The sequence below is a fragment of the Eretmochelys imbricata genome, chromosome 9, assembly GCF_965152235.1.
Source record: "Eretmochelys imbricata isolate rEreImb1 chromosome 9, rEreImb1.hap1, whole genome shotgun sequence".
NCBI lineage: Eukaryota > Metazoa > Chordata > Testudines > Cheloniidae > Eretmochelys > Eretmochelys imbricata.
This window is the reverse complement of record NC_135580.1, coordinates 90,715,504-90,741,751: the sequence shown is the minus strand read 5'-3', so window position 1 is coordinate 90,741,751 and position 26,248 is coordinate 90,715,504. Positions and strand designations below refer to the sequence as shown.

At 44.7% G+C, this 26,248-nt stretch overlaps 1 protein-coding gene across 1 annotated transcript in view; it reads right to left on the bottom strand.

Annotated features, from left to right (window-relative positions):
• The window catches only part of NRK (Nik related kinase), a 123,420-nt gene extending 98,414 nt beyond the window's left edge, over positions 1 to 25,006 (bottom strand). Inside the window, exons 1-2 of the mRNA XM_077826233.1 lie at positions 24,702 to 25,006; positions 16,332 to 16,397 (exon numbers count right to left, since the gene is read on the bottom strand). Coding sequence (XP_077682359.1) covers positions 16,332 to 16,397; positions 24,702 to 24,758 — 123 coding nt within the window. The 5' untranslated portion in view covers positions 24,759 to 25,006. The remainder of the gene's footprint in view (positions 1 to 16,331; positions 16,398 to 24,701) is intronic.
• Between the last annotated feature and the right edge of the window lie 1,242 nt (positions 25,007 to 26,248).

Sequence of the window (26,248 nt, the reverse complement as noted above, 5' to 3'; positions counted from 1 at the left end):
GTGATGGGTGTCTCTGCAAACCATGTGTGTCACTTCTGTCTCACATGGCTCATGTTTTCATTTTCTGCTGACCAAAAAGCCACAAATATGACACAAGTTCTTTTGCAGAAGCTATTATTTTTAAAGGGGTTGCTGGCACTCGCATCAGTGAACTGAACAAATGTACAGTACAAAAATGTCTCCAAATAATGTAGAATTTCAATCTGGAAATTCAAACAAACAAACAAACAAACAAACAGTCTTAGGGAATGTCTACACAGCAAAAAAAGACCTGCTGCATTGACTCTCGGAGCACGGATCAACTGACTTGTGCAGCCGGGCTCAAAATAGCAGGATAGCTGCTTGGGCTTGGGCTGAACCAGGCTCTGAAACCTAGCAAGGAGAGAGGGTCTGAGAGCCCAGGCTCCAGCTGAAGCCCCAACATCTACGCTGCTATTTTTAGCCCCACAACAGGAGCCTGGGTAAACTGACTCGGGCTCTGAGACTGCCTGCCAAGGGTATTTTTTTGCCGTGTAGATGTGCCCTTAGACAGAAATCAGCCAGGACTTTGTCCATACATTTGTCATTACTATTGAAACAGCCTCAAAAATAGACTAAGTGCTTTACAAACATAAAAAGAGAGGGCCATGCCAAGAGGATGTTCAAATCTAAGGACCTGATCATACATGTGAATCTGTGTGGGCAAATCCTCTATACCCTCACGGAGCTCCACTGATTTCAGTTGGCTCCACGTGGGCACAAAGCTCTGTCCATGTGGAGTCATTTGCAGGGTGGGTCCTCTGTACAGAATACAGGTTAGGAAGGAAGATGAAAAGAGATGAAAACAATCATCTTCTCAGCTATATTCTCCAGCTTGTTGGATGGGAGGCCAAAGTTTCCAATCTTTGTTTTGCTACTGCCCCCATTGAAAGAAGTTTGGCTAAGTCTTCTTGATGTTCTCAAGAAAGGAAGGCACAATCAAGAGTTTGGAACTTGACCCACTTCTCTTCTCCATCGTTCCTTCTCCATGTCCAACCCTGTTTATGGAGACACATGGTGAAATATTGTCTAGTGATTCAGGAATTATCACACTATGTCAAAAAGGAAGATGGACAATGTCCAATACCTAACGTATGGATCAATATTGTCTGCATGGTTCTGCAGGTCAAGTAAAGCACGTATAAACTGCACGTATTGGGGCAAATTCTGGAGGCTGCTACAACAGTCTAAATCTGGAACAACTTCACTGAAATAATGAATTTATAGTCTCAGAGTAGAATTTGGTCCCCGGTGCCCTGAGACACAAATATGTGGTAATCCCATATCTGATGATATAATTTGGCCAGTGGATGTGGAATGTTTGAAAGGATGCCTTTTCTAATGAATCTTTCATGTTAAGTTGGAAGGGGCAAATACTAAAGACATGTAATTTTCTCCCAGGCTTCTTCATTTATCTTCCAGGTTTGTTACAAGTTACAATCGTGGACAATCTGCTTAAATAATATATCTCAGAGTCCATTATCTGAATCAAATGCATGTTTATTTTATAATGTTTTCATTATATATTTTAGTAGAATTATTCACAGGTTTAAAGCAAAAAGTCAAAACAAGAGATTTAAGTAGACAAATGTACCGTAGCAGAAATAATTTGTAAATTGTTTATTCCCTATTTTTTTTTAATGCTAGGAAGAATCCATCATAAAATTTAATTCAATAGACCAGAAGGTTCCTTAACTTCAGTGGAATTAATTTCTCAAAACAACACCAGACAAAGTTCTTCTCATCCTTTTTCCTCATCCCAAAACGTTTGTTTTAATTATCAAAAAGGGACATACAAATATACAAGAAATACTCATTGGAAATATCACAGGAAAAATATGGAAAGCAAACTGAATAATAATAAAAAATAGTTACAGATTGTCAGGAAATGGAATTACTGTTCTGTGGGAAATTCTGATATTTTGAAATGGGCTTTTGTTCTGAATTGGAACAAAGCTGAAATATCGAACTCTCTCACAGAATAGAAATTCCAAAAAAAATAATTCAAAAACATTTATTGCAAAAAACAACATCATCATAAACATTGCATATAATTAAAATGATTATAATATACAAACTGAAGCAGCAAGATGATAAAGTCAAAATGAAACTTTTCGGCATTATTGAAACAAAAAGGGAAAACCGAAATGATTTGTTTTGACAACTTCTGCTGTCAAAAATTTCATCAAAAAATCAACCTGTTTTCACAAAATATTTAGATTGTGATGAAACTGTATTTTCTACAGAAAACTGTTATGTCAAATTTTTTCCAACCAGCTGTAATAATAATGTTTTGTGCTTATCCTGGTTCCTTTTATGCAAGGATGTCAAAGAATTTTATGAAGATGGGAAAGATTTATTATCTCCACCTTAACACATGGGATCACAAAGGGCCAGATTTTTAGAAGAGCTCCACTCCCACTTAGGTACCAAAATAAGTGACTAGATTTTCAGAATAACCAGCACATTGGATGATGTGAAATTCTTGCCAGAAACAACATGATGGGAGCTGTTGGGGTGCTTGGTACTTTTGAAAATCTGAACCTTATTTAGGGGCCTACAGGGGAACAGAGCTCTTCTGAAAACCTGGAATTTATAGGTTTAGTGACTGGAATTCAGCAGCAGAGTCCCAGTTCCCTGTTCTAACCATTAGACAATACTTCCTCATTTTAATCACAAAAATGTATTATTTATAGTGCAGTAACACCTAAGAACCCCAGTCATGGACCAGGACCCCATTTTGCTTTCACTGTACAATATAGCCCAGATTGTCACCTATGTGGGAAAAATCCATTTAGGGGACCAGAAAGATCACAAGATTTCCTGTCTAGAGTTTTCTCTGGACCACTCCATTCATCAGACCCAAGAAACTACTGGGGATTAGGAAAAGTGACCTTAAAAACTGTTGTTTTTAAAATACTGTGGGATTCTAAGCAGGGTTTAAAATGTGTGGATAGGTTAACAGTGTACGCTTAAAGATTATAAATGCATTTTAAAAACAAAATTAGCTGAAAATCAGTTATTCTTTTGCTTTCTTCCCAAGATCCACATTCAGAGTTCTGTGCAGTCCAAGAAGATGATTATTGGCCAGCAGCTTGGCAACAGCCAAAAACCCAGACATGACAAGTACAATGTTATCACTTACTAGACATTAAAATTTGAAGTGACTTACTGGACATTTCATAACAGCTGGAGAAGCGGCTGACCTGCTCCTGCATTTATTGACTGACTGAGGTGTCCAACCAGGCTGGCAACTAAAAATGGCTTCCAAACTCAATTCCCTTGTAAATCCCACCAAAGGGCAGTGTTAATGATTGCTTTGCCAGCCCAGCGGCCAGGTAGAGGCTGAAGAGGCGAACAGAGTCCTGTGCTGGTCTGAGAGAGAGAGAGTACTGCTGCCTGCTTAGAAACTAACATGAGGCACAAGTCTGGGGCAAATTGTGCTCCTTCTCCTGGCTGGGCTGGGCCATAGAACTCTACTGCCCGAGCAACAGTGCCACAAGGCCCCCAAAGCTGAACTAGGGCACTACGAGACACCCAGGAGGCAGGGCCTTGGCTCCTCCCCCAGCCTGCTTAGCCACACCTCCACAGGGCCGTGGAATGTTGGCGGGTGCACCAGCCCGTCTTCCCTCAGCCTCCTCTTAGGCTGTGCAAACGACACCATTATATCTAGGCACTGTGCAGGGGGATGAAGGAGCGCATTAGGGGAAGAAGCTCTCCCCAGTGCAGTGGTTATACTCAATTTCATAACATTATTTTTTAGTGACATACCTTGTATTGTTGTGGCCAAATAAATGGCCAATTGTTGCCTCTTTGTCAAGCCCCTCTACCTGCCCCCACCCCCCTGCCACACAGCGTGTGGTCAGTATGCTGCTGGTCACTCTTACCTTAGGAATACTTAAGGGCTGATCAATGAACACCAGCTATGGCAGGCAACTGTACTAGTATACAGATGCACTTGAAAGGTGGGAGGAAGGGCTGATTCTCCACTGCCCCGTATCTTGTGCAGTTATTGACACCTGCACAAAATGGGTGCAAAATGCTGATTTGGAAAAATTTTGCACTCTCGTTGTACTGGGTAAATGACAACACAGGGCAAAGGCAGCAGAGAACCAGTGTAATTCAAGTGAAGATAACTCAAGTTAACTCCCCAGGGAAGACACAGTCTAAGACTGACTGAGCTGCAGATTGATTTTTCACCTCTGCATCAACAGAATTATTCTCGACATTTCAATAATTTCCAACCAGGAAAAGCCACAGAAGACTATAAGACTGCTCAGGTGTCAATGATTGTATACCTAGGAGATAGTGGAGATCCCAGGTGTGACAAACAATCTAATTTGGCCCGCAGAACCTTTATGATGGGGATAATGAAGGAGACAGAAAGAACCTAGCATGACTCTGAGACAGACTAATTTGCAGAGGTGGTGAGTACAGCTTTGTGAGTAACTGAGTTTTTTGATTCACTGGCAAGTCCGAAAAATAATAATTAGAACATGGTTTCAGGTTGAATGAAACATTGTTTAGATTTTGAACTTTTTTTGTTAAACATTTAAAAAATAAAAATATTCGGGGAAAAATTGAAATGTTTCACTTAGGCATTTTCTAAATGAAATGTTTTGATTTCTTAATTCAAAACAATTTTTTTGTTTCACAATTTCCTTTAATTTTAAGAGGGTTTTCTTGACCAAAACAATATGGGCAAATGTGACACAGATTTTGTTTGACACAAATCTGCATTTTTCACCAAAAAATAAGTTTGGTCAAAAAATTTTGCCCAGCGCGAGTGCTGAGCGTTAGGGGATGTGGGTACTCAGCTTTTTTAAAACCACGCTTTTAAAGTGTACAAGCCAGTTCCTCAGCTTATCTTGGTGTAGCTCAACTGAAGTCAGTTGCAAATGTACATGTACTTTTGGACAGCAGCTATTATTGTCAAATGAAATGCTCTTTATCTCAGCCTCTACTTGGATATTATCCTTGCTCTAAAATCTGGTAGCAGGACTAAAGTGGTGAGGAGCTCTTTCGTTGTCTACCTTCTAGGAAGGATAAGACGTTTGACAGAGGATCAGCGATGCAGCTGAATGTGTTATTTAAACACTTGTATGGACTTGTATAAAAAGATTAAGGAAAGAAATGGAATATTAAAGTACTACAAGAAAACAGGGGGGAGACAGTGTCTGTTGTTGAGAATTCTGTCTGCATTTACTACCAGTTCTCTGTCTGATGCCACTGCATGAGGAGTAAATATCACTCAGCAGCCATAGTTATCTGACTAAATAATGAGAGTAACACTGTGGTAAATCAGGCCCAAAGTTGAGACCACCAAACTCACTTGTCATATTCCCATGAGGCTTAGCTACTTTCAAGTTGCCATGTCCCTGTTAGTTACTCATACCAAACTCATTCATTCGATTTTAAGCTCTTTGGAATAGGAGTTTTCTTTTCCAGTTCCTGACTTGTATAGCATGATGTGCTTCTTTCTACAGCACCATATAAATACTAAATAACCATTATAATAAAACATGCAGCAATTCTGGTGGAAAACCTATGGCTGTATTCTTAAGGGTATAATCTCAGATCAGATTGTGAACTCTTTGGGGTAGGGACCATCTTTCAGTTCTGTATTTCTACAGAGCCTAACACATGGGGGTCCTGGTCCATGAGTACCGCTATATAAATAAGTGGGTAAGGATTTGAGCACACACCTCCCAGTCCTGCAAGGCGCTGATCACTCTGATCCCGATATAGCAAAGCACTTAAACATAAGCATGTGCTAACTTTAAGCACGAGTAGCCGCACTGATTTCAGTAGACTAGTGCTCAGCACTTTGCGTGATCAAACCCTGCTCAAGATAATTACCCAGCCTCTTCTCCTAATGTCCAAAAGGTAGCCAATGAATCAACCAATACATTTTTTGCTCATTTTCTCACTTGTAAATAATAGACCTGATTCCCCAAGTGCAAAATGTTACCAGATTTGAATGGCAGCATACTACACCCTCTCTTACAGATGTAAATGGCAAACACCAGTTGAAAAGCAATTAAGAATCAGACCCAGTATATACACATAACTTGGAAACGGCAAACCTAATTATTTGTTAGGATTTACTATCTGCTAATGGTTGAAATGGCATGTCTAATTTAGTATGTGGCTCTGTTCAGTCAAAGGATCTTTACTATATTAGAAGGTTTCAGAGTAGCAGCCGTGTTAGTCTGTATTCGCAAAAAGAAAAGGAGTACTTGTGGCACCTTAGAGACTAACCAATTTATTTGAGCATAAGCTTTCGTGATGAAGTGAGCTGTAGCTCATGAAAGCTTATGCTCAAATAAATTGATTAGTCTCTAAGGTGCCACAAGTACGTCTTTTCTTTTTACTATATTAGAACCACCTCCTCTGCTGAGCGTTTTTATGTACGGACTGTTCTATTTTTGATACGCTAGATGTATACTTCGGAATCTTAATAGAATCCCTCTTAAATATTTACTGACTATACCCAGTATTTTATGACTAGCTAATTAATTACACATGCATGCTCCACTATTTTTAGTTAAAGTGCGGAACAGAATTTGGCTTTATCATGTCACTAAGGAGATAAAGCCAAGAGAAAAAAGAATCCGCCCCTCATACGCAACAAGTAATTATGAGGAAAACACTGCTGCTGGCTTCAGACTCGGACACTGGTACATGCAGGGTGCTTCTGCTTCCCCCCTATATTCACACTAAAAGCCACCCGCTTTCTGCTATCTATCAGCTCATCAAATACAGTGAACAAGGCTCTGTTGGACTTGGCTTCCAGGTGGGTGTGATCAAGGGCATGGTACATCCACTGCTGTAAGATACACATCTGCTGCATTCCCCAAACCCTCCCCATTCAGCTTGTGCCTTTACTGCACATCCTCATAGATGTGGGAACCCAGCAGGATGGTCAACATGGGGGCTCCAATATTGCCAAGCCCAAGCCTTTAAAGACCATGAGTCAGGCTCTCCAAAATCATGAAATTGGCCTAAAAATAATAAATGTTAGGTTATTTCTATTTGCCTATTTGAAAGCTGAAATTCTTACTTACAAGACTCCAGGAGCTTTAAGAAAAAACAGTGAATATAACAATACTTGTAATAAAATCATGAGAGTCGGTAATTCTGGGGGTTCAGTCACTAAGGGCAGCTTCAGAGTACAAATCAGACTACTTGTGCCTCTTAATAACTTCTCCTGGCAAGTGCTCCAGTGTGTGTTTGCAATAGATTTGCAGGTGCAAACTGCTCTGACCAAAGGGAGGGTGGGCCTTTGGGAAATCTTGCCCTAAATGAGAAAGATACAGTAGAACCTGGAAATTATTAATCAAGGCACTTTCCACTGTGGCATGATCTGCAGACAAAAGTAAGAGTAACAAGTCTCCCTGGATTCTCACCACCCCAGGAACATGGGATACCGCAACAAATCTGTGGCCACCTACATTAGGACTTCATGGTTGTCCTTCAGCTGCTCACCATGGCGTTTCAAACTTCATGGCAATAGCACAGATGGAACTCAGATCCTCTGGTTTCCAAAGCACACACCCCTACCACGGGAACTAAAGGATAATCTCCATTAGCTGCTAGCACTATAGGGCTGATGACACACACTTGATCAATTCTGACTGCATCCAACAGAGGACAGTAGTACCCATACTGTACACCCTAGCCAAAGGACTACAATATAAAATGCTAGTAAGTGACAAGATAACAAACAAGGCCAAAGGAACTCTTTAAAAACTCAAGACTTTACAAAGAAGGGCAACACACAGAACAATATTATGACCAACCGCCGCTGGGATCTGAAGTTATATTTTACCATTATCTAAAAATTAAAAGAAGTCCCTATTTGCCTTGCCAAAACCCCAGAGCCCTGATTACTATAATTGGCCTGGAAAACTTAATTGACCAAAAATAAGGAACTATGGTATTAAAATACACTGTGCCTATCTGATGTTTTAAAAAGAACTGTGATTATGACAAGCTCTGGGGACTCCAGTGTTGCAATTCATTAGCGATAAGGGATTAACATTCTTTCAAGGAAGGCAGCCTAGCCCACCCAGCCCTCAGAGGCAGGCAGTTGAAAGATTTTAGCCCAGTCCTTGTGCCTGAGCACCTTCAATTTTTGTCTTACAGTGAACATAATAGTAACATTTCTTAAATTTAGCCTTCAAGTACATGCCTAAGGCACGACCATCAATTAAGGCTTTCAGCATGGTCCACAAGTTTTCACACTTCATAATTTAGCAAGGCTATGTGATGCTTTGCAGGCAGTTCCAATTCTTCCCTGACAAATAAACTATGTACAGTATCTTTGTGATTCTTTCTGGATAAAGGGCCTGAATTATTTTATTCAGCTATCTAATACAATTAATTATGCCAAATTTAACAGATTTGCAAATTGTTTAAGAGAAACCAAAAAGTCACATATATGTTTCACAACACTGCCTGCTACTGTACATTACTTTTACAGTAGCTCATAACTCATGCCGATGTTGAAGAGTGGTTCAACTCCAAAAAGCAGCAGGGTAAAAACACTACTTTCTTGCTCAGACGATCTGCTCCTTGTATGTATTCAGAGTCACCCGTGATCAGAGTAGCAAGTTTTTATTGGTGTTTCGTTCCTGTTTGTCCTGCAGAACCAAAGAAGCTACAGGAAAGCGAGCTGGAGTCCATCATCCACGGAATTGCTGACTATGGGTATGTCTGCACTAAAGCTAGCTTGGGAATGTCTACGTGACCTGCAGTCACACCTGTGATAGCAGCGTAAACCATGCCCAGAGAACAAACCATTCACTCATTTAGATTTAAGCAGCCAAAAAAGAACATCCATCCTAAGGTCTAGGATCCCTTGTCATCTATTAACCACGCAATCCTTTTCCACCAGTGCAACACAAAACAGTGACAACCCTTCATAGGTGCCAACTCTGTGGGTGCTCTGGGGCTCAAGCACCCACTGGCCACAGCTGTTCGGCGGGGCCACCAATCAGCTGTTCGGCGGGACCGCCAATCAGCTATTTGGCAGCTGGTTGGAGGTGCCCGGGGAAGGGCAGAGAGCGTCAGGCAGTGGGCAGGCGGGGGCCTTGGGGGTGAGGGGGGATCGGGGGTGGGATGAGGTGGAGTGGGGGCGGGGCCTCAGGGCAGAGCAGCCATGGGGAAATATAGAAGTCAGCGCCTGTGCGACCCCTCCACAATTGACCACCAGCCTGCAAGCAGATATTCCAAAACAAGATCACCCTGCCTCAAGAGATTCACTCCCCAGCCCCTGGCCTCAGCCCTCCACAAATGCCTTCTCACAAAGAAAGCCAACATGTCGGACCAAGATAGGAAAGTGAATATCAAAGTCAAAAGGCCCCATCAAAGGGATCACACAGAAGACAATAAGGCTGCATGGATGTCACTGAAGGCCTAATTTGGCCTCCAACATCTATACTGGCGATGATGTGTGAGACAGAAAGAACCCAGCTTGAGTCTCAGAGCCCACCTTGAGCTTGTAGGATTGACAGTTTTCAGAGCACACGGTAAAGTGTGGTTTTGGGCGGACGAGTGACTCTTTAAAAATGACGCCGACGGTATGCGCCCCACCTATCTGCTACCCGGGGTTTTCGCGGTCACACCTGCTGGAAGAGTGCCATTGTGGCTAATAGCACCGGATGGGAAGTCAGAAGACCTAGATTCTATTCATAGCTCTCTGTTGCACACTTAGCCACCAACGAGCCTGACACTAAGACTTAAAGGCATAGTAAATAAAATAAACAGTATGTTTCATCCCAAACAATTCAAGTGATATACATACAAACCCCTACTGAAATGGACCCACATCTGGGGTGTAACAGGGCTAGGGTTTAGCAGCTCACAGCAATACAACAGTGTAGGGGAGAAAGCGAAGAACAGGTGATACCATGCAGGGTAATCAAGGTAGATAGATACTAAGGCCCAGATTTTTAAAGCTATAGAAGCATTGCTGCACTCAGCATTGCAAAGCCTAACTGATTTAGGAGCCAAATTCTCATTTTCAGGAGGGATTTAGGCTCCTAAGTACCTAAATCCCTTCTGAAAATGAGAATTTGGCTTCTAAATCAGTTAGGCAGAGCAACGCTGAACAGAGCAGCAACTAAATAGCTTTAAAAATCTGGGCCAGGACACTAAGAGTCCCTTGCAAAGAGTGACCTGGGATTCTGTACTCACAAGAGGTCAGACCCTTGGCTTTACCACTCTTCTGCACGATACAATCCCCAACAGTACAGTGCCCTAGACATTGCTCAGCACTGATTCACAGCAAAGACTGCCACAGACTGCCTCTCCTACACCACGTCCTGGAGCAGCTACGTAAAGCTTTGTCAACTCCCAGCCAAGCTGTACCAGGTTCAAACTTGCAAGATGAAAGCCTAAGGTCATGTGGTTGCAGATTTAAAAGGAACTGAAATCAGAGGGTCACATGGACAGCCTACAACACTCTCACTTCCTCCCTGGCTAGACTTATGTTTGTGCAGTGCAGTCATATTCATCCAAATGGCTGCATTCTCTGCTCCGTCTGGGCGGCTTTATTGATCAGGAGCTTTTACAAACCCTCGCTGGAGCTATACAGCATCTCCCCTGGAGATCAAGCCAAGTGCACCCAAATAGTGGTTTTGCTTGTTAATAAACGAGTCAGAATATCAGGCATGACTATTTCACTAACGGACTGAGTCATGCCTCCCCCACCCATACCTTTTGGGGGGATGGGATAGCTCAGTGGTTTGAGCATTGGCCTGCTAAACCCAGGGTTGTGAGCTCAATCCTTGAGGGGGCCATTTAAGGATCTGGGGAAAAAACTGGGGATTGTTCGTGCTTTGAGCAGGGGGTTGGACTAGATGACCTCTGAGGTCCCTTCCAACCCTGATATTCTATGATACCATAGGCCAGCAATTCTCAAACTATGGGGCAGGCCTCCCAAAGGAGGCCCGGGAATATGTCAAGGGAGGTGCAAGCTGTGTGCTTTTTTAAAAAGCACTCTGGTTGTCAGCCCCAGGTAGCTGGGCTCATGCATACCCAGAAGGCGTGTGAACCCCCGCCTTTCGGGGAGGTGAGCTCCTGGCCCCACCCCTTCTACCTGAGGCCCCACCCCTACCCTTCCCACCCCCCTTGCCTGCCAGAACCCCGAGAGCCCCCCACTGCGGCTGAAGGAGTGCCAGCCAAACCGCCTGCCCTAGCTACGCTGGCCGGCCCAAGCACCAGCCGGCCTGCCCTGAGCACAGATCTGACCCCGAACAACGGTCTGACCCCGGGTCAGCCTTAGCTGCCCCTGGGCACCGGCTGGCCTGAGCCGCCCACTGGCCCGAGCTGCCCCAGGCCGCCCCGAACCCCAAGGTCCAGCCGCTGGCCCAAGCTGAGCCCCCACCACCTTTGGGGGAGCGGGGGAGTGAGGGCAGGGCCTCGGGACGGACCATGGGCGAGGCCATGGCTTGGGTTAGGGGAGGCTTAGCCTCCCTTGGCCTATGACACCCACCGCCCACGAGGACAGCCGGAGTCCTGGCACCCGGGCTCTCCTTCCCCCTCAACCAATCCCTCATCTAGAGGTGGCGGGGCTCTGGCTGTCAGCCCCGGGTGACAGCAGCAGTGCAGAAGTAAGTGTGGCAGTGGGGTGCTAAGTCTGCTGTTTCAAGTAATATCGACAAATATCACTTTTCTCCTGGCCACCCTTACTTCTGTGCTGCTGTTGGCACCATGCTGCCCTCAGAGCTGAGAGGCAGTATATTTGCTTGGGGGGGGGGGGCAGGGTAAAAGGACTACAGACACAAAGAAGAGGGGCCCAATCAAATAAGTTTGAGAACCACTGCTATAGGCTAACCTGTGACTCACACCGACATAGCCCCACTTGAGGGTGGTCAAAGTACCCCACCCCAGGAGGAGCTCTGAGCGGTTTTGCATTGCAGCCTGGGACAATGACTTCCAAAGCTCCAGGGAATCTCGGCCACACTTTAAGGGGGTGCAGGATGGAATTCCCTCCACAGGGAGCCAGCCTGCTTGGTTCGTGCAGAATGGGGCCAGGAAAGGTGTCATTAACCTCACCTCCTCTTTGCGTGCTTCACAGAGACTGGCACCGCTCCCCCTGCACTCTCTAAGCACAAGGGCTTTCCATTGTGCCAGTCAGCCCATGCACCAGGGAAGCTCCTTACATCTTCTCTATCCCATGCAAACCTGTGTGCAGGGACTGGACACCATCTGTCCCCTTGTGTTTAAAACCCGAGGCGGCACAGCTGAATGAAAGGCTTAAGGTGAACGTTTTTTACGTGATGTTAAATTTGCTCCGCTCGTGAACCCTCATCAGTCTTGCCAACTCTCACCATTTTATCATGAGTCCCGTGATATCTGGTTTTTCTTAATGCCTCTGCTCATGGAGGCATGTGATTTCATAAGAATCTCAGCTGTCATTCGAAAAACCCAAACCCAAATCTATGTTTCTAGCCATTATGGCTGCAGATAAAAGCATGAAATGTGAAACCCAAAGCCTAAAAAAATTAAAAAGGAAAATAAAAAGAACCTCAAATACATCATTTTATAAAACTCTGATTATTTCTAGGCCAGACTCATGATTTTGTGTGTCTTACTCATATTTTTGAATGTTTGAGGTTGCCAGTATTGAGATCTTCAAACCTGATTCCCCCCATATGTTGTTTGAATACGTACTCCTCTAGCTTTTATTCTCTTAAAGTATACAGATCCTACCATTAGAGCTGTTCTGTGCAGCTCTAATGTTACTGTGGGCCAACTACATATGTAGACTGGTGTTTCTGTTACAATCTTTGCTTTATAGCGGCTTTATAACTTCCGTCTTAACTGGCAAAGAACTGAAACTGGGTCCACAACATTCCAGTACAGATATCATTTTTTCCTCTCAGAAAGTCTGTTAAGCAGCTTTTTCTATGTAATGATGAACCTCTAATTTTGTTTTCACAGAGTTGCATGCTTTTAAAAAAAATACAGTATAACAATTCCGATTTTCTAGATCCAGCTGGTCTGCTTAGCTGCTTTGGACACAGTTTGTTGAGCCTGAGTTGTGTTTTAGGTTGTTTATGTGTATATTTAGCTATTTTGGTATGTATGAAAGATACTTCTGCCTTTGAAGAATGAATACATGCTCCTGTGACATAATTAAGTATTGGGATAGCTGGGATTACTTTCTGACTCAAATATTTATGATCACAAGCTAAAAAATGATGCCAGCATCCACTAACCCATCTCTATCAGTCCCAACTAATTACAGACCAAAACCAAATTATACACCAGAATAAAATATGTAAATACCATAACCCTGACCATAATCATATTTCCATTACAGGTGGCCAAACTGTTTATTCTATGCATTTAACCTTCGGGTTTGCAAGTTATCTGCAAACAGATTGTATTTTAACGAATTTGTTTTAATATTCAAAATTTTTCAGTAAATGGCTTTTACAAATACATTTGAGCATTGGATTATGTGAAGACAGCTCAAACTGAGTATTCAACTGATTACTTAATATTTGGAATTTGCTGGAAGCTTTGTGTCTGGTCACCTAAATCAAATCATATTGTTCACGTTCCTTGACTGGATGACTTAACTTTACACTTCTGCCAAGAGCCACTTGTATTTCTTGATTAAACAGATCTTTGTCAATGGGCCCCAAATTCAGTGGTCAGAAATATTTATATGAAGGAAGCACAGTGGTAAGAATGTTCACAGACAGCCAAAAATTAAGCAATGTAAAACAGGCTGAATTGAAAGCAGCGTTCTAGTTCAGTTTACTCACAAACAGGCCTTAAAAAAAAGAAAACTGGTATTGCTTTGCTATCTTAGCACTTTAAGGGCCAGATTCTGATCTCAGTTACATCAGAATCTGACCCTAGCTTGGAGATTTGAAAAGCCCTAACAAATTATTACAACAAAGTTGGTTTTATTGTCCTATTAACATTGGCCCTATTTAAATTCTTATGCTGATGTGATTATTTTCCATTCCCAGATATCTAAACGGACCCATTTACTGTTTGGTCACTGGTTCTTGGAAGTGTTACCCAATCATATTCATCCTTGTACCATCCATTCCACCAAATACAAGGCTCTCCTTCATTCCCACGAACAAATGCCTGAGGCACTACCCTTAATTAGTATTATCAACATTTCTTACATGCTTTTGCACTTAGATTTTAACTTTCAGCTGAACCATATGATCTCTCAAAACTTTTTCTTTTTCAGTAAATAAACTGAACTATGTTTTCCCTTCCTGTTTTTAGGGAGATTAAAGAGCAGCTGATTAACTCCAACCCAAAAAAATCCATAAAAGAGTATCTAGATAGAAATAATTCTCTCTCTGTCATACATGGGTTTATTTTATATTACGAAGGGAAATTATGTAGCAGGCAGCAGCAATCTTCATTTTTGCAGGTGGAGATTTGTCCTCTGTAAAACCCATGCTACCCCACTGATTTCACAGGCCCTAAAAGTTTATTGGCTTCTGATTTGCCGATGGGAACTCTGAATTCTCTACTTTTGATTTCATAATCCTTGCCACAGCCACTGAGCTGCATTGTAACAAACAAGTGAGATTTAAACACTGCAGCAGATGGAAAGTTATGATAAAAATGTCAAATAAAAAATGCAGGCTGGAAAGGCAAAAAATACTATTATATTATACTATTATAATACTATAATACAATACCATTAAATACTAGTATTTCAGCAGAACTGTCTGTACAGACAAGGTGTCCCAGGCTTTTCCATGAGGTATCCACGGATCTTTAAAACCTCAAAGGGGGACCAAAATGTGGAACCATTTGTTTCTTATCCAACACTAACATACATTTGAGAATTATGTATCTTGGGCATCTTGAGGAATGATAAGTACTATCCACAGCCTCTTCTTAGTGGACAACCCCACACCTGATTCCCTCATTCGGATGGAACAACTGAATCAGAACCCACGTCTCCACCACCAGATCCTGATACAATAGATGCCTTCCCCCCATGTCCATTTTCCCCTTCTTTTCCTGCCTTTGATCCTTCTTCCTTTTCCTCTTGTTTCTTCTATTTCTCGTTGCATGCGTATTCATAGACACATTTATTCCTTTTCTAGCTTGTTATTCTGTTGCGGCTTCCCTTCACTGTTCCCCGCTAACCAGAAGACTGCACACTGCTTGGAGTGGGAGAGTCTGCTGGTGGATGGACAGAGCAGGGTTACATATGCCCTCAAAGCTGAGTGAGTGCTGCAAAAGACGAGAAGCCTACACTAGTGGGATACAGCCTGAGCCCGAGTCCTCTATATGTGACCTTGGCTGGTGGCCAACTGCATTACCCCGCAAGGAGCAGGGATAGATGAAAGTGGCTTCCAGAGAGTAGCCCATCACATTACCCACTGCTGCAGGAGCTTGTTCCTGGTGGGAGTTGTGGGAGATCCAAGGTTAAGGAGCTTTCTCCACTGCTGCGGCCTCTCTCACCTGTCCTGTGCTCTCCTTCGACTGATCTTGTGTCCTGCATCCTCCTCCATTTCCCTTCTCCAGGTGGGAAACACGGATCTAAAGTCTCTCTATATTTTCTCCATTTCTCCTTTTCCGATCATTCTGAAAGAAGGCCTTGTGACTGAAAGACCGTTTGTTTTCTATAGTCCTTCCCCAAATCCACTTCTTTAGACCAGCTGACACCGATTCTCATCTTAAGTCAAACTGCATATTGCATAATTTGCCTAACATTGTATAGCACGTTCATGTGGTGCTTGGTGAATTATCCGTTGACATAACTAACTGATTGGTAGTTCTGCCCGAGTGTCCCAGCAATGAACTGTAGCAACGGGAAGAGTCAGATACTTGTCAGCCCTCCTGAAGAGCATGGCTAAGTAATTCACTCATGCCAGCGCCCTACAGGGCACGGCTGTTTTTATGAATATTTTTCTGTGTCCTCTCCCCCAAATAAGGCACTCTACCTGATCCAGCAGTATACTAGTTATTTCTCATGTTAAAATATTCTCACTATATTTGCACTGTACCAGCAGTCTATGAAAAATATTTTTAGAGTGAAAATGACAACAAGATTGAGAGACCAGAGTGGTGGAAATCAGCGTGAGGGCCACCATGGTAAGCTGCCCACGAAAAGGTGAAAGTGTCACTGGAGGAAAAAGCACACAATTTCACAGCTGCCACTATTCAGGAACAGGCACGAACCGTTATGCAGAGAGACAAAGCAAGCCATTATTGTAACAACCACTCCCACATCTTATACATTTCCTGTTCTTTGCTATAGGGCAACAGTTATAGCAGGAAAGACATAGTAAATTAAAAAGGCATCCAACCTTGTAGACTTGTCCATATGTCCCATTTCCAACTACTTGCACCAGTTCAAATATCCCTGCTGGGTCCTGTAAAAAGTACAGTAAATACTGTTATTCATGGCAAAGCGGTTTCACGCTCACTTTTCAAAGGGAGCACTATTTTCACGAACAGAATGCAAAAAGTCTCGTAACGATTTATATTACAAATAGAGAGAATAATAAAACAACTAAATAGTAATATAATCATCATTAATAGTAAAATATGATGAACTTCTATTACAATTTTCAGCCACACCTCTAAAAACACTATATAAATATTAGCCAATGAAAGCTTAAATACACCAATATCATAGATAAATACAGATGGGTAAACTGAAGTACATAGAAGTTACATGACTTGCCCATGGTCACATGACAATTTAGTAGCAGAGGCAGGAACAGAATCCAGAAGTCCCAAGTCTCAGTTCTAATCACTGAGCCTATCTAGAGGATGAATTTGGACATCTCTCTTCTGTTATGAAATATTTAGGTTACTAGTCTACAGAAAGAACGAACCACAAAATATTACAAAATATTAACCGCGTCCTATAACTAATTGGGTTTGATTTAGATCTATCCTTACCAAAACAATCATAATATCAAGTCTACATCTAAAATGCACACTGTCTCATTTCTCAAAGGTGGACTGGAAGACACAGAGAATAAAGAGCTTTTTGTCTCGGCATCATGGGTTTGAATCCAGACTTGATTGCTGTTAACTGTGACCAATTTCCATGTAACAGATGATCAAGGGCCTATGTGAAATAAACTAGTACAATTCCTACTCGTTTAGCATCCACTCCATTAAAACCCAGCCTTGTCCACAAGGATGAAGTTGAAATCTATCTTGTATCACTTCTCAAGTAGTAAGAGTACTCTGCAGAAGCGTATGGACATGTAAACATCTACTCCTGCAACTCAGCATGTTAAGAACTCTATTATTTCAGTTAAAACTCACTTGAAAGATTTATATAAAACCATTAAGAACTCAAGAGACCAGTTTCTTGGTAGCTGGCTGAGCAATTTATCACTCTAGCACATTTCTTTGGAGGATATCATTGAGAAGTTTATATGAAATATTATTAATTCTGTGAATCCGTTTCTCACCATCTGTTTTAGCTATCTATCATGTAGGTTGATATCTTTGGGTACCACTAAGGGATGTGCTATAGAATCACATCATTCACTCAGAAGTCCAGTTTCTGTGACGCTGGCTGGAAAAGCCCGTTATTTATCACAGAAAAAAATGTTTTTCTGGTTGAAGATTATTTGTTGAGGAAAAAAAATTTTTTTTTTTTTTTTGCACGGAAACTGTCCACCTAGGGATTGATCCAGCACACTTTGCTTGGGAAAATCCCCTCTGAAATAAACAACAGTTTTCTACATAAATGAAACAGTACTAGGCTTTTTGTCAGCAGAGTGTCCTGATGGGCATGCAACAGATTTCATCATGAGAACAATGTAACATAGACTTCTACAATTGCGTTACTGCGCAGTTATTCCAAAGCCAAATAGCTCTGGCAGTGGCAAAGCACAAGTCCCCCTTACAGCCATGAAAATCTATTTTTATCTTGCTAGGATTCTCTGTGTTCCCAGCCAGTAAATCTGAACGCACTCATCTTCAGTCCTTTGTGGTTAGATGGTTTTCAATCATGTCCTTCCCAGATCTCCAACTGTCTGTAGATTTGTTTTATTTAACTAACAAGATGGAACCAGCTCAGAGTGATTTTTCACTTATCCACACGCTCAGGTGAAAGCCACAAACAGAAGAGAAATTACACATAAGAAGTTAAGGCACAGTTTGAGTTTATTCTTCCTTGATTTCGGTATCGATTCTGCAAATTCTTACACATGCCAAAATAAATGGAACTATTCGTGTGCAAAAAGTTAAGAAAGCACATAAAAGGATTTGCAGGAGCAGAGTCCTTGTGTGGTGCTTCATTTCCATTGGTCTGTGCTCTTTCTTTCATAGAATCATAGAATCACAGAATATCAGGGTTGGAAGGGACCTCAGGAGGTCATCTAGTCCAACCCCCTGCTCAAAGCAGGACCAATCCCCAAATCATCCCAGCCAGGGCTTTGTCAAGCCTGACCTTAAAAACTTCTAAGGAAGGAGATTCCACCACCTCCCTAGGTAACGCATTCCAGTGTTTCACCACCCTCCTAGTGAAAAAGTTTTTCCTAATATCCAACCTAAACCTCCCCCACTGAAACTTGAGACCATTACTCCTTGTCCTGTCCTCTTCTACCACTGAGAACAGTCTAGAGCTATCCTCTTTGGAACCCCCTTTCAGGTAGTTGAAAGCAGCTATCAAATCCCCCCCTCACTCTTCTCTTCTGCAGACTAAACAATCCCAGTTCCCTCAGCCTCTCCTCATAACTCATGTGTTCCAGTCCCATAATCATTTTTGTTGCCCTCCGCTGGACTCTTTCCAATTTTTCCACATCCTTCTTGTAGTGTGGGGCCCAAAACTGGACACAGTACTCCAGATGAGGCCTCACCAATGTCGAATAGAGGGGAACGATCACGTCCCTCGATCTGCTGGCAATGCCCCTACATATACATCCCAAAATGACATTGGCCTTCTTGGCAACAAGGGCACACTGTTGACTCATATCCAACTTCTCGTCCACTGTAACCGTTAGGTCCTTTTCTGCAGAACTGCTGCCTAGCCATTCGGTCCCTAGTCTGTAGCGGTGTATGGGATTCTTCTGTCCTAAGTGCAGGACTCTGCATTTGTCCTTGTTGAACTTCATCAGATTTCTTTTTGCCCAATCCTCCAATTTGTCTAGGGCCCTCTGTATCCTATCCCTACCCTCCAGCGTATCTACCTCTCCTCCCAGTTTAGTGTCATCTACAAATTTGCTGAGGGTGCAATCCACACCATCCTCCTGATCATTTATGAAGATATTGAACAAAACCGGTCCCAGGACCGACCCTTGGGGCACTCCACTCGATACCGTCTGCCAACTAGACATGGAGCCATTGATCACTACCCGTTGAGCCCGACAATCTAGCCAACTTTCTATCCACCTTATAGTCCATTCATCCAGCCCATACTTCTTTAACTTGCTGACAAGAATACTGTGGGAGACCGTGTCAAAAGCTTTGCTAGAGTCAAGGAATAACACGTCCATCGTTTTCCCCTCATCCACAGAACCAGTTATCTTGTCATAGAAGGCAATTAGATTAGTCAGGCATGACTTGCCCTTGGTGAATCCATGCTGACTGTTCCTGATCACTTTCCTCTCCTCTAAGTGCTTCAGAATTGATTCCTTAAGGACCTGTTCCATGATTTTTCCAGGGACTGAGGTGAGGCTGACTGGCCTGTAGTTCCCAGGATCCTCCTTCTTCCCTTTTTTAAAGATGGGCACTACATTAGCCTTTTTCCAGTCGTCCGGGACTTCCCCTGATCGCCATGAGTTTTCAAAGATAATGGCCAATGGCTCTGCAATCACATCCGCCAACTCCTTTAGCACTCTCAGATGCAGCGCATCCGGCCCCATGGACTTGTGCTCGTCCAGCTTTTCTAAATAGTCCCGAACCACTTCTTTCTCCACAGAGGGCTGGTCACCTCCTCCCCAGGCTGTGCTGCCCAGTGCAGTAGTCTGGGAGCTGACCTTATTCGTGAAGACAGAGGCAAAAAAAGCATTGAGTACATTAGCTTTTTCCACATCCTCTATCACTAGGTTGCCTTTCAATTATGTTAGAGCCAGTAATAAGCCTATTGCTGCTGACAGATCTAAAACATAATTTTAGGTGGACACTATAAAACCCTCATTGGCTGGCGTCAGGATCCCAAAAAGCAGAGTCAGGACTAAGGGTCCAAAGCAGGGGCTAACCTGAGGCTCGGAACAGTGGAGGAGTTCACAGCCAGGTTCCAGGCCAGGGTCAATACCTAGGGTCAGAGTCAGATTTCAGTGTCCAGACAGAAGGCGAAAATCAAATTAAGCCAAGGTCAAAGTCAGGAGCAAGGAATGGGACTGGCAGCTATAGGCAGTCCACACTGTTGCCTGGACACTTCCTGGAACACGCCTTGGGTTTATATAGGACAGGGAGCCAATCAGGAGCCATGAAGTTGGTGCCTGGCAGACCCCTTGAGGCAGGACTTCCCATGGTCCATGCTCACAGTGGGTCATGGGCAGCTGAGCAGCAAGCTGGTTACAGCAATGGCTGACTGGCAGCATGGAGATGCCAACTGCCTGGCAGCTCTGCAGGCCTGGGTTCTAGACTCGTGGGGCCTTACAGCTGGGCTGCATAAGTGCCACCCCAGTGCTGAGCTGTGGCTGCTCGGTAGGCCAATCAAATGTTCAGAGACCCTCCCTGGAATTCTTCCGCCATTAGAGCTCCTTTGCGGAATGTGCACTATAGCAGCGTTTCTCAAATGTGTACTGTTCTTGTCTGGTTGGACATGAGCATTGCATCCTCAGCTGGCACATTATGGTTAAGTCCTCACATTGGGCCAATCTCTTCATTATCTCAGAGATAGGAATCATCTTTGATGTAGTGCTTCCTCTCAGCAAACATTTTAAAACTCCATGGCCCGTATAACCCTTCACCACCTACCCATTGCCAAGTTGCTACATTTCCTTTGACCAATGCCAAAATTCTGACCCAAACATTCATCACTTTGAGGTTAATTACTGCAATGCCCTGTACCATATGCCGGTCTTCTTGCTTTCCTTTATCATCTGCAGACTGTTCAAAAGGCAACAGCAAGACTGCTGACCTGGATGCCACCTGGGCAACATATTACCCCTTTACAGGATGGCATGCCAAATGCTGCATGCAACAGGATACCAAATGAAATACACTTTTCATGGATTCTGCAGCCAGGCAAGAGAAAAGAGTTTGCAGCTCTGATTTTTCTGTCCCTCTTTACAGAACAAAAAAATCAAAAGGCATTTTAGCCCTCTGGTTGCCCTTATGAAATGAGCAACCCTGGAAGGTCGGTAACATAAATATACACCGTTAGATCACCAGGGCAGCACGAGGTAATAACCTGGTTTGGAAGCCAAATAGCACCAGAACTGCACCCAGATGCTCCCTGAACTTTTGGAATGTATTGGCCAGACCACCCCTTCCCATGGGAGGAGGGCGCCCGGGAGGACATCTCTGTGAGAATCCTCTCATACCATCCCACTGGAGGGGGTGGGGCTAACTCCCAGGGAACTAATGCCATCTGCCCGGAGGCCATGTGCCTCGACACTGGTTCTGCCCTCAATTGGCTGACTCCCTCAAAACACTGCGATAGCAGAGTTCCACACTACCTGGATAACTTTGGCCATGGCTGGCCCAGGGAGAGGGCTTTGCAAAATAGGTCCTATGACCCCTGATCAAATTTGTTTTCCCCTCAACTCATAATTTCCATGGGGCTAGAAATTTGCTGGCCTCGGCCTGCCTCCACTCTTGCCTCCAGCATGCAGCCTCTGCTGGGATCTGGGGAGCAGGGGACCATGCTGTGGAGGTAGCTGAATACTGTCCCATATGTGGACCAAAGGGGCACTTTGGGACTCTTTTAGTGTTTCCTTATTGAGGTCTAGACCTGCAGTATTCAGGATCTCTGGGGTAAAACCCTGTGAGAGATTTGCTGGCTTTGACACTGAAAGCCAGCAAGCTGCTTTACAAAGCTATCCTCCTCCCTGCTCACACAGGATTCTTATTTCTTTAACAAGATAAGACACATCCACTGAACTTCATCACTTTGTTTTACTTGTCCGAGCGTCGCTACGTTTCAGGTTAAATTCTGACTTTCCTGGCTTTTCCCGGTCAGTGGGTCCTGTGCCATCACTGCAATCTCTATGACAGTGCAGGCCTTTTATTTTTCCTGGGTCTTGTGTTTGGAACCCCCGCCATAGGATTTCTGTGCAGGGTTTTCCAAACTCTCTTTTTAAGTCATTTTTAGAAAATATCTTGCTTTGGTTTCCCTGTTTGAGGCTGAAAGCATTTCGCCACAGTTTTTTCCCCTCCCTGGATCGGAAGAGTGCATTAGAAGAATAGCTGTGGCTGGACTGGCATGATATTTCCACTCATCTTTTTAAAAACCTAAGCTAGCCACCTAAGTTGCAACCGTGTTAACTGTTTGTGGGCATGAAATATGACCAGGGGTGTGTTTTCTGGAGACAGAGCTGGTTTACATTAAAACCCTGGAAGTTGCAAGAGCAGGCACAATGCTAGTATTTATAATCAGCCATATTCATATCGGCTTTGTTGGCCTTGCAAAAATATGACACACACACTCTTCATCACAGGAGCCCCATTTACCACACCCACCCTCTCCCCACACCTTTGCGGGATTAAAGTAATGCTTATTGAAGTCAAGGGGAGTTAGTTACTGGGGAAGGGGAATGGGACAGTGATGAGATAGGAATAAAATAAAATACCATCTCTGGACTCTAAAATCCTGCTTATTTTATGCCTGTGAGTTGACTTGACTACAGTTATTGCAGGAGTAAGTTGAGGAGCATTCAGTCCTACATGGTGTGTATGTGAGTACTTGGGGCTAAATTCTCTGCTGGTGGAAATGGGCATAGCTTCATTGACTTCAATAGCGTTTCACCCATTTGCACCATCAGAACGTGGGCCCCTTTGTGTGCACTTTAGAGATATTTACACAGACGGGGTGAAATCCTGTTTGCCCTACTCATGCAAGAAGTCCAGCCCCCCTAAAGGTCAGTCATGCAAGGAAGACTGGGCCCACAATTTGTACAGCCCAGGACATCTTTACATAGCTTTAAGCAGCTTGCAGGCAACCTAAACAGTGAGACCGGCCTTTAAAAGGTCAGGTATCAGCTATTTTGTCCTTAAAGAAAAGGAGTACTTGTGGCACCTTAGAGACTAACCAATTTATTTGAGCATGAGCTTTCGTGAGCTACAGCTCACTTCATCAGATGCATACCGTGGAAACTGCAGCAGACTTTATATATACACAGAGAATATGAAACAATACCTCCTCCCACCCCACTGTCCTGCTGGTAATAGCTTATCTAAAGTAATCTTCAGGTTAGGCCATTTCCAGCACAAATCCAGGTTTTCTCACCCTCCACCCCCCACACAAATTCACTCTCCTGCTGGTGATAGCCCATCCAAAGTGACAGCTCTTTACATAATGTGCATGATAATCAAGTTAGGCCATTTCCTGCACAAATCCAGGTTCTCTCACTCCCTCACCCCCCTCCAAAAACCCACCCCCATACACACACAGGAGAGTGAGTTTGTGTGTGTATGGGGGTGGGTTTTTGGAGGGGGGTGAGGGAGTGAGAGAACCTGGATTTGTGCAGGAAATGGCCTAACTTGATTATCATGCACATTATGTAAAGAGCTGTCACTTTGGATGGGCTATCATCAGCAGGAGAGTGAATTTGTGTGGGGGGTGGAGGGTGAGAAAACCTGGATTTGTGCTGGAAATGGCCTAACCTGAAGATTACTTTAGATAAGCTATTACCAGCAGGACAGTGGGGTGGGAGGAGGTATTGTTTCATATTCTCTGTGTATATATAAAGTCTGCTGCAGTTTCCACGGTATGCATCTGATGAAGTGAGCTGTAGCTCACGAAAGCTCATGCTCAAATAAATTGGTTAGTCTCTAAGGTGCCACAAGTACTCCTTTTCTTTTTGCGAATACAGACTAACACGGCTGTTACTCTGAAATTTGTCCTTAAAGTTGCACCACACAGACTCCACCTAGCTGCTTCTTTTGCAATTGTCAGCAGTGACTTGTACTCATCACGGGAAAAAATATCACCCAACTAAAACTAAAACTCTAAAGGCTGGAAATCCTTTGCCAATCACAGCTTAAAACCAGATGCTGTAAAATCAAGGATCTGCCAGAATAACACAGAGGAAGAAAGCACATTGGGTGGGTGAAGGGCAGCAGCAGAGAGAGGCTGAAAATGGCTTTCTGAACACCTCGGATCTGACACTGAAGCACACCATTACCCTGCCCAGAAAAACAACAGCACCAGGAATGACTGAAGCAGTCTTGAGGCTTCTCATCCAGAGAGGGGAAGGAGGAAACATTCCCACAGGAGGCAGGAAACTGAAACCAGAAGCAACAGGCGACTGGGCAAGATCAAGCCTTGGGTCTGCTCCTGGCTCTGCGAGTGCCCACAGAGGAAGGCAGGGGCATGGACCTGGCTGGGGGGAGAAAAGCCCAGCTAAGCAGGGCTCAGGTCGGGTCAGGACCGGCTCGGCAGGGACCGGGTCAGCCAAAGCAGACGTGCATTGGATCAACCCAGGTCAGGCAGGGCAGATGAACCCAGCCAGGCTCAGAGGGGTGCAGCCCGGCCAGCTCTGCATGAGCTCCGCTCCCCGCAAGTCCCAGCGCTGGCTAAAGCCAGAGGTGCCACTTACCCGGAGCGCAGCCAGGTCGATGTTGTCCAGGCTCTTAGCGGTGTAGTCCCTCGCCATGATCCGGGGTCCCGGGAAACTTCACCGGGCTAAGTCAGTGGCGGCGCAGGAGAAGCCGCGGCCGGTGCAGGCGTTTCTCTCGGGGTGGGCGGGGACGGGGCGCTGCAGGAGCCGAGTGGATGCTCTTGATCGATTTTTGCAGAGCTAACGGTCCCGACCCAGCTCAGCCCTCGCCAGCGGGTCCGTCCATGGCTGTCGGTCTGTGTGACAAACACAGGAAGCTTGACATGCAAGCAGCCTGCACCGCCGGGAAATCCTCCCCAGTCAGAGGGCGAGGACACAGCCCCGGAGCCGAGCTTCTTTGAAGAAAAACAACTTTGGCAGAGACATTTCCTCGGGAAAGTTTGCAAGGAAGTGACGTGCCCGAGGGGGTTTGGATGCCGCAGCTGCTGCGGCCGGAGCGGAGCAGGACTGGGGCGGGAGGGGCAGGGAGTCGATTAGGGGGAAAGGTAACGAGCTGGAGCCGGCCACGCTTTGGTCCCATCAGCGAGAGAGCGAGAACCAGGCTCCCGGTGCATCAAACCACCCCGGAGCCCAGCGCGTCCCAGGGCAAAGCCCGGCAGCTGGATCGAGCCCCCAGCCTCTCCACTCAGGCATTAGGCTACGGGGCCCATTGGGCTGGGCCCAGCAGGTGTCAGACCCAGCCGATCCCGGGTCACCTGTTCGCTCTGCTTTAGTTTCTTTCGCCTCTGAGGTTCTCCGGGGTCAGCCAATGTCTGCTTGCTGGAGAAGCTCTCCTGCTCCGAGCCAGATGGGAGCTTTCTCCCTTGCCATGCTGGCAGAGATTCAGTCTCCTGGGGAAGGTATTGGGCATAGGTGCTACGGCACGCCCTGGCTTCAAGTGGTTTCCATTATATTCAGGGTTTACAGTTTGGTTCCCTGGCTCTCAGCACCCCGCACAATACAAATTGTTCCAGCACCCCTGGTTTTGAGGGATACCCGCCCCTCATCCCTTTCTTCCTGCTCTTTGGACAGCTTCTGCTATTTTGGAGGGGTGTGTAGGATCTTCTCCCCTTCTTTTTCTGAGCTAGCATTGATGCCAGCTTGACAGAGCTAAGGTATGTCTACACTGCAAAATAAACTGAAAACCCCCACCGTGGCAGCGCGTCTCAGAGCCCGGGTGTACAGACTTACAGGGCTTGCACTACAAACACCAGTCCCTTCCCCTTTGAGCTGGAGCTCACAAGGGGGGTTGGGTCTCGAAGCCCAAGCCTGGACATCTACACTGCTGTTTTTAGCCTGCTGCTGGGGTATAAATGTACCTCCGGAGACTTAAGTCTGAGTCACACCTCTTCCTCACAAGCAGGCCGTGTCTTCACTGCAGAGTCCAGTGGGGTTACCGAACACCAGTTAACGCCTCACCTCTCACGTTCGCCTCACTCCAGTGAGAGCAGCCACACTGCGAAGTAACTCTGGAACTGCACAGACCCCTGACAGGCTAGAAGCACCACTGCCCTCCAGTGGAGGGGTTGCATGTGGACAGGACTTCA